Source organism: Anopheles aquasalis, chromosome Y, assembly GCF_943734665.1.
Source record: "Anopheles aquasalis chromosome Y, idAnoAquaMG_Q_19, whole genome shotgun sequence".
NCBI classification, from domain to species: Eukaryota; Metazoa; Arthropoda; class Insecta; order Diptera; family Culicidae; genus Anopheles; species Anopheles aquasalis.
The window spans coordinates 268,403-277,358 of record NC_064879.1 but is presented as its reverse complement, the minus strand read 5'-3'; the positions used below and the strand labels follow the sequence as shown (position 1 = coordinate 277,358).

Sequence of the window (8,956 nt, the reverse complement as noted above, 5' to 3'; positions counted from 1 at the left end):
CGGAGAGTTTTTGTTGATATTCCAATTTTTCAATTTTTGGCAGATTTTTGAATTTGAAAAAGTGATGCTTTTTGTCATTTTTCCTAAAAGCACGATTTTTAAAGATTTGTTTTAAAAAAAGTATTAACAATTTTCATAAAATCTCGATGGTTCTACCTGGCAAATAGTGTACAGATTATGTGTTGAAAATTTCAAATCGATCGGTGCAGTAGTTTTTACGGTACGATGGCCACCGACTTTGAAAACGTTTGCTGTGGGAAACGCTCTTCAAAGTAGCGTGCTGCATGGAGCCTTGTATGAAGCGCGGATTTTAAAAAATCTGTTACTTGGTCAGTTTTGCTTTGATTGGTCCAAAACTTTTACACAATGTTCTTGACAGGATTGGCATTCAAAGAAAAATGTTCAAAAAATGTGTCACATAAAAAATCATGTAGTTTAGACTTCCTATTCATGAAGCAACAGAGTGAACTTATTGCATAATGTCCTTTGATTATTTGGTTTTCAATGTGACTTTGCCCATGCAGCAGTAGCAATACTAGTGAGCAGCACTGTGACTGTGCTTCGTCATCCACCAGGTGTCCTTAGTAGGGCCTGTATGTACCAGCGGTGCCACATGCATGCACCACGAGCCGGCACCGCAATGACTCCTCGTCATATCTCTTCGCCGAACTACAAACTGCGTGGAGCTCGATCTCGATGGGTTTGGCGCAGAGTGGCGCAGGGCAGTTAGGGACAGATATCCATACACACACACACAAACATACATGCCAAACCTCCTAGACAATCAAGGATGTCGACCGACAAAATAATCGAGCACCCCCCCTTATGACGGTGGCTCGTCGCTCGAGGGCTGTGCGCCTTGATCGCAATCATATAAGCCGCTACCTTTCGACGCAGTCACGAGGCGTACTTCCTCCCTTCCCCCCCTGGACCACCCCTGGTTGGTCTGGTTAGCCGTGTTGTGTTGTCCTTTCCGATTTCCGATTCAATTTTTCCCCTCCATCTCTCTTGCCCTCTCGCTCTCCCTCTCTCTCTTTCTCACACTCCCCATCGTTTCTCTACCTTCTCCCCTCGTCTGCGCAAACGGTGACTACGAGGTCCTGGATCACACCGGAGGGTCCTTTGGGCACTGCTTTGGAAAGAACTTCCACCGAACCCCGAAAGGGCCACTATAGACTCCATTGGTATTGCGCTTGCATCCCGTCACCCTGCCAGCAAGGAGCAACTCGGTGAAGGGAGCGACTGGAACAGGATTGTTGACACACACATACACGCACGGGTCCGAGTAAATAGGGAATGTGTGCGGCAATGTAATTATCCGTTACATTAAAAGGGATATAGCAGCCAAACAGGGACCCTGTGTGTGCGTAACAGTGAGAGAGAGAGAGAGAGGGAGAGAAAAAAAAAGAGAGAAAGAAGTAGATAGCAAAGGTGCGCGGTGCAAAAGGTGTGTGCGCGCGCGCGCTTTCGGGCAGCCGGCCAGCCGACAGCTGATCTCGACAGCAACAATACTCGGCGCATACCCTGCTCGATCTCCTTTCATCTTCGCTTCGCTCCGCTTCTCTCTCTCTCTCTCTCTCTCTCGTTTGATTCGTGTCGTTTCACCAAGGGGAACACGGTATCCTTGCACACGACACACGAGGGAAGTAGCTGCACAGCTGTAGGACGCTCCGCTAGGACGTGAAAGGAGTCGCGGCACGCTGGCACGCGACACACAAACCGGAGTGCAGAACAAAGTCAACCACGGTACTGACAGCATATCCGCAGCTCGCCAGCTAGCCAGCCAAGCGCTCCACCTCCAATCTTTACTCCAGTTACGCACAAGTGCCAAGTGACTTTTTACATTAGATGTAGAAGACGACCAGTAGCCCGGCGTGCGATCATCGAAATCTAGAGACAGTGCCATTAGTGAGTGGGCGGGTGCAGAATGTCCTCGCTGGGTGTCACTCCAGGGTCCGGTACGGCTACCATCAGTGTGCGTGCCCTGTCCTCGATCAACCCGCTCAAGCGCACCATGAAGCTGAAGGAGAATCAACAACAGCAGCAGCAGCACCTCGCGGGGCCTCCAGAATTCCGGCCCGCGGCACCAACCGGCCTAAAGCGAGCAAAGCTGCCGCTCGGCAACTACGTCAGCAGTTCGGTCAACATTCTCGCATCATCAACCGGGTACAGCGAACGTGCGGTTGGTGGGGTGCGCAAGGAACTGGTACACCGTACCAGGCGCACCAACGACCCGGTCGACCCGTCGAAAAGTGGCCCCACTGTGTCGGCCGTCGAGCGCCGGAACGCTCGCGAACGGAACCGGGTACAGCAGGTCAACAATGGGTTCGCTGCACTCCGCCAGCGTATCCCGGACGAGATCGCGGAAGCGTTCGAGGGTGGCGCGACCGCGGCCACGGCCACGGCCACGGCGTCCAGCGGCTGCAGTGGCCGCACTGCCGCGGCCCACAAGAAGCTGAGCAAAGTCGAGACGCTCCGGATGGCGGTCGAGTACATCAAGAGCCTTGAGCGCCTGCTGGCGCTCACCGACACAACGGCAACGACGACCGGGATGGTGGCGTCTGCCGGGGCGCAAGACAGTCAGCTACCGGCGACGCCACCACCGGAACCGACCAACGGGGTCCACAGTCAACCGCCGGCCGGTTTCTTCCTCGCGCTCAAACCGCGCACCATCATCGGCAGCAGCAGCGGAGCCGATGTCGGAGCCGGGGCACCGAGATCGTTGCCATCCACGATATCAGTGGCGACGGCACCACCAGTGGCAACGCCACAGCGCCATCAACCGGGGAAGGTGATGGTCGGGAACGGGTTGCCCCAGTCGACTGGCCACTGTTTCGATCAGACGCAGATCACCATCATCAACGGGCACCAGTACATGCGCATTCCGGGCACCAACACCTTCCACTACCTCGACCCGGAGAGCCTGTACGGTGAGGATGTGGCGATGGGGATGGGGATTGGTTGTGGTGCCGGCGTCCGGACACCCGCCCGGTCGCCGCGGTTCCTCCACGACGATGACGACGATGGCGACGACGATGGTGAGGATGTGGGGGCATACGATGTCGACGATGGGGTGGATGAGGAGGAGTATGATGAGCTGGGTGCCGATGATGATGAGACGCTGTCGAGCACGGTCGATCTGCTGAGCGTCGAGTCCGCCGTTGCCCTTTCGCCCCAGAGCAACTTTGCCCTCGATAGTCCGCCCGCTGCCCGCGGTGGTTCGCTGGTGACATTCCCACCGCCGCATTCCCAGGAACTGGCGCCAGTGGTCGATGTGGCCACGTCTGTGTCCGTCCTGGGTGATGGAGCTGCTGGTGGTGGTGGTGGTGGGTTCGATCAGCAGCAGTACGACGAGCTGATGCTGATCAAGTCCGAGCTGGACGAGGACGAGACGGAGCTCGCTGATGATCCGGCCTTCCTCAGTTGGATTGAGGCGAACCAGCAGCTGCAGCTCTCACTCCAGCACCAGCTGCACCAAATGCACCAACAGCAACAACAACAACACGGGCAGCAGCAGCAGCAGCAACAGCAACAATGTAATCCTGCTCTACTCGACTGAGCGACCGACCGACCGATCGTTTCCTCGATCAACCCACCCCATTTTCCATCCACCCCAAACCAAAAAAAAAAACACGGCCTTCAACACAGCCTGCAGCTGCAGTTGAGCGTAGTTATGTTTTTACTGTACATACATAAGGCACGTAAGGTTAAACGCCCGCGTAGTATTCGTAGTATTTATTCTTTACCATCACAACCACCCCCCTAGATGGCGTCTGTCTGTTTGTGTCATAACGTGCCGAAAGGTCGGCGATCGGTGGAATAGGAATGGGCATTTTTAAATAAACCAAACAAATATACACTCACATGCGATCGCCTCGTCCATTACTCTACGGAAGGTAAAAAGGATCATGTACTAACTAGTAACGTGTGCTTGTGTAGCGGGGTGATTATCATTTGTACATTACAGTTGGTTTTTTTAAAATAATTTTCCCATATTTGTACAGTTTTTCGTTTTCGTAATAGCCCAATCTAATTCTATTGTACGACGAATCAGGGCAATTTGAGGGAGAGCAGATTTTTGGTCCGTGCTCCGTGATGGCAGCTTGCCAAGTAGGGTCAGAACTGAAATGGAACCTTTGTGAGACCTTATTAAACGGTAGAATTATCTTTTCAAGACATTCTTAGCCACTTCTTAGCTTCAACACATTCAACTGTTCATGAACCACTTTGCGTCTTTCGTTTTTAAGCCACAACTGCAGATCGCTTGCCATCCTATCGTATTTCCTCTATGATTGCTGAAGCCTAATTTGCCTCCTGGTTTTTGCCAAAAGCGCTCCTAGATATCCTTGGGCATGTGTTATGCTTCTTCGCCTGTTTTATTATGCCCGATTTAACGTAACAGTCCCCCCGTAACGTTTGAATATTGTATTTGCTTGAAATTGTGGCGATTTTTCTCCAGTCAAATCGAGTTTTCATAGTGAGTATAAAGACTTTTTATTCGCCTTTCGTGTTCCATCGGCGAAAACTGTTGAAGGTCTAGTTTGATTCTGGCAAAATGTTTACCACTAAAAGAACAGACTATTGCAAGTAAAACGCTATCAGCAATATATACGGCTCCGTCCGTAAGATACCAACTAAAAAAAAAAAAAAAACGCTATCAGCAGAGTGCGAAAGTGACTAGATATTAACGGTCTAAATATTAACTGTTTCAAACTTTATTCATCCCGAGATTCTGCATCTATGCTTTCTTTGTCAATCATCCACATTGGCCGCGGCTCTTGTGTGTGAGTGTGTACGCTACTGGCGACAATAGTTGTGTGGAAGGAATGCAGCAATCCTTTTTTATTTCCTATCCAGCACAGTGTTGATGTGCCTAAACCTGGGAGCAGTTCCTACACAGGAACGGGGTTCGTATCTAATGTATTCGCACTGCTACTGCGCACCCCATCTCTCTCTCTCTCTCTCTCTCTCTCTCTCTCTCTCTCTCTCTCTCGCTGATCTCTCTGGACGCATAACGAACCTTTCTGCTGTCAGATGCAGGAATTCACACGCCACGTGAGGTGCGCCGAGACCGGTGGAACATTCCGTTCGCGTTCCGGAACAGTTGGTGATGAACGAAGCGAACGGGAAAGGGGGAACGCGCAGTACACGCTATGTACATGCAAGCGAGACGCGAGGGTTTCCGTTTGTAGCGTTGCCCTAAAGGCCTGCCTGCCTGCCTGCCTCGTGGTATATAAAGCCGACCCCTCTCCATAGTGCCGTCGAAGCATCGTGATTTCGCTGCAATTGTCTCAGGAACCCCGGACTCCGGACCCTCAACGCTCACTAACAAACACTCACACACGGAGCATTCCTTGCAAATCTCTTCCCAGCCACCGATACAGCGGGCGCACGGATCACACTCCGTCCTGTCTCCATCCAGCAGCGTTCTTTCAAAAGGATCTTGAATGCTCCCCGTGCCCGCGGGTCCTGAGTGTCTCCTGCAGGGGCCTACAGTACCCTAGGGCTCCCGCTCATCTCCTCATCCACATCCCGTCATAGACGCCAACAAAGCAGGAGCAGAAAGCTCGAGCAGCTATCGAGCGAATCAAAAACGGACCTCTACCCTCCCCCACTGCGTCCTCCCCCTTTGTCAGCGAACAGGCACGGCCAGGTGGATGCGTGCTCGTCAAGGTGTGCGAGTCTATGCGTCCCTTCACCTTCCAACCAATCCCCCCCCCCCCCCCCCGGGATCCCGCGTGGGAGGATAAGCGTGCCGTCGTGCTTCGGAAGGGACACGCGACCCGACCAAGAAGGATCGGAGATGGGAAATTGGGAGAAAAAAGCAATTTAACGGACGTAGAACAGAGAAGAAAGGAAGAGGAGGAGGAGAAGGAGAAGGAGGGAGAAAGGAAAAGGGACTCGCCACTGGTGACTAAGGGAAAATGCGTTCGTTTGAACGTTTGAATGCGTCTCTCTCTCTCCCTCTCTGTCTTTCTCTCATTCCTTTTGGGTCAGAACAATGGGCTAACCGTTATGATGGTTGGCCGGGGATTCTAGGACTCCCGGGGACCCCGCGGAACGGTCCAATCCGATCCGAACCGATCCGATCCGATGGGTTCTTGGCAAGTCCTTGGCCTTGACGATGAAGAAGCTTGGGTTTTTGGCAAAAACAAATCGCAAGATTGAGAATTGGCAACCCTGTTTTATAAAAGTGCCAGGCACGGAGAGAGAGAGTGAGAGAGAGAGAGAAAGAAAGGGAGAAACAGAGAGGAATCGAAGGATTGTTGCGCTGAGCGTACGCTACATACCGATCACTCCGAGCTGCACTGCATTCCGACTTTTCTAGAAGAAGCGGTTGCAGGAGCGCCCCCTTTCTAGAAGCGCCATTCCCTTTCCACCACCCCACAGTACCGATCGATCGTGGTTGCGATCGTGTTGTCATGGCGTCAAGAACTGTCGAGCCCCCGGGGGAACGCCGCGACTTAATGTATGCCTCCTACTCGGACCACTCGGAAACCCTTCCACCCCGAGAGGGTGCCGAATTACCACGCGGGGTGACCTTCCCCTCAAATTCTGTTTTTTTGCATTGAACCAGCGAGAGTCTCGACTCTCAGAATCTCGCCGAGCGGGGTTAGCGTGTGCGCAAAAGGCCGGAAGTAGGCTGTACCGCGTGTGTGCCGGAAGTTGGGCGCTATCCGCTATCAAGTGTGCGCGCGTGCGCACCACACACATTCACAATAACTTCCGGGCGACTTATTAGCCTGACAGCTAGCTCCAGGGGAAGGAGGAAGGTGGAAGGGGGAAGGGGGAGGAGATCTAGCACGTGGCAGGCGACGTGGCACCCTTTCGTACCCGGGACCAGGTGGCGAGGCAGCGATTGTTGTTGGCGAAACCAGCCAGGACCTCAAACCGGGTGTCTATGGGATTGTCGTTTAAAAAAAAAAACAGGGAGCCAGATGTTGGGAAGCCCTATCTTTCTCTCTCTCTCTCTCTCTCTCTCTCTCTCTCTCTCTCTATTTATCTCGCTGCTATAAACAAAAATACTTCTTCTCGCAAACTGGTTCACTCCCTAAAGCGGCCCATCAACACGCTCAATTTTGTTTATCAATTTACCGCTTAAAAAAACGCGTCACCGATCGCCTCAGCACGCCGATTGCTTCTTGTTTGTTGCTTTCGAATACGAACTGTCGGCCGGTTGTCACAACAACCCGTTGATTGGATTGCAGCAATTCCCGGGCGGACGATTATGGAGCGCGGACGCCCTGGGCGCATTTCATCGGGACCTCGATCGCTGGCGCGCCGACATTGTTGCTTATCGAGCGTCCTCTAATCACTCGAAGTCTTGGCTCTACCGTGTGTGTGTGTGTGTGTGCCAGGTACCATCGCGTACCCCAAACTCCGAAGAAGAACACAGAGAGAGAAAAAGAGAGAGAGAGCGCGCAAAGGCGATTGATTCATTCTGGTTATCGCTATGCTGATTGGATTGCAGTTTTTATTTTGTTGGATCGCGGGTGGAGAGGGGGGGGGGGTGATTTCTCGTTTCGCAGGATTTTAGCCGCACACACACGCGTGCGCGCGCGCTCGCGTGCTCGCTCTGGTTAAACCAGTTTTAATTATCTTTCTTTAGTGTTTGATTTGTATTATAGTTTGTGGAGGAAAGTATTTTTTTCATTTAGAAATGAGTCCTGGGAGAGTCCAATGACTCCTCGCTATGGCGCAGGGAGAGAGAGAGAGAGAGTGAGAGAGAGAGAGAGAGAGAGAGAGAGAGAGAGAAAGAGAGAAAGACCAATATTGCAATAAGTAGCCAATAACGCAAAAAAGGGAAGTAGAACACTGGACAGTACGTGGGGATGGGGTTGGGGAAGGTGAAATGAGGGAAAGGGGTTGATTTGATTCCATCCATTCGATCTTATCGATTGCGCGCACCATACCCCATGTGTCCCGTCCTGGGCACGCGCACCATTTTATCGCTTCACCTACTCCTCCCACCCCACCAGTTCCTCCTCTCTCATCCCACCGGCACCGGTCGTACGCGTCGTGCGCACGCGGCTACCGAGCCCCAAATTCCAATTTACGGCGCACGCAAGGATCGTGGACCACGGTCCTGCGATATTCATAATAATAATAATAATAATAACATTAGCAATAATGATAAGGGTTCATCGTCAAAACTTCTGGGCGCTGGGCGTGCACGGAGGATGCGACGGGTAGGGGTAAACGAGCGAGCGGCCTGTCGGACGCTCGATCGCTCGCTCGCGGCGATCCCAAGCGATTCCGTTTCTTCGTTTTATTTTTTATTCCTCCCCCCCCCCCCCCCACCCACCCACCCAGAGGAGGTGATTGGTGAGTGTGGAGGGAGGCGAAGCGGAAGAAGGTGACTGGAAATTATTTTGCGGAGAAATTATGCTTCGTCGCCGTCGGTCCTTTTGGAAGACGGAGGTTTGGGGCGGTGGGAAGTTGAAGTGAAGAGCAGCTACCACCACTCTGCTCTCCCTTCCCGGAACATCGGGGCTTCATCTCCACAATTTTGTGCGATTTGCGCTCCCCTCATTCTCCCCTCGGGAGCGTTGTTTTAATTTTCGGCGCTCGCGCGCCACAGCGGCGTGCCACGCGTACTGCGCGTCTTGCCACTTGTCGTCACCCGCGACCCCGCGCGTCGTCATCCCCCCCCCCCCCCCAACCGCGGTCGGGGTATAATGAAGGCGACGGTGTGTGTGCGCGCGAAAGTGAAGAAGTTAAGAAGGACGCTTGGACTGGAAGGTGAACACAACGGAGAGAAGGAAAACGAAAACGAAAACAAAAACCAAACGAAAAACTGCGAACAAAAAAAATCCCCCCCCCCCCCATGAAAGAGATAAGACCGAACGGGTGATCGAACGATCTCGGGCTGCGTCTCGCGAACTTCTCTTCAAAGCGCACTTTGTTCACGCGCGTCGCGCGCGCGCGCGCCCGACCCTCGTGGGAGAAAACTAAT

The 8,956-nt window shown here is 52.8% G+C and overlaps 1 protein-coding gene across 1 annotated transcript; it reads left to right on the top strand.

Annotated features, from left to right (window-relative positions):
- Positions 1-1,927: 1,927 nt before the first annotated feature.
- LOC126579700 (achaete-scute complex protein T8-like) lies at positions 1,928-6,617 on the top strand. Its single transcript, XM_050243245.1, has 5 exons — positions 1,928-2,718; positions 2,824-2,938; positions 3,083-3,187; positions 3,254-3,450; positions 6,578-6,617. Exons 1-5 carry the CDS (start codon positions 1,928-1,930, stop codon positions 6,615-6,617), a joined length of 1,248 nt encoding a protein of 415 aa, XP_050099202.1.
- Positions 6,618-8,956: the final 2,339 nt, after the last annotated feature.

Bases quoted from the DNA above. Each gene is read 5' to 3' on its own strand.
- LOC126579700 (XM_050243245.1), top strand. From the start codon at position 1,928: ATGTCCTCGCTGGGTGTCACTCCAGGGTCCGGTACGGCTACCATCAGT. The intron at 2,719-2,823 runs ATCGTTGCCATC...GCCCCAGTCGAC, and splicing joins GTCGGAGCCGGGGCACCGAG to TGGCCACTGTTTCGATCAGA. The intron at 3,188-3,253 runs GCCCTCGATAGT...CCGCATTCCCAG, and splicing joins TTTCGCCCCAGAGCAACTTT to GAACTGGCGCCAGTGGTCGA.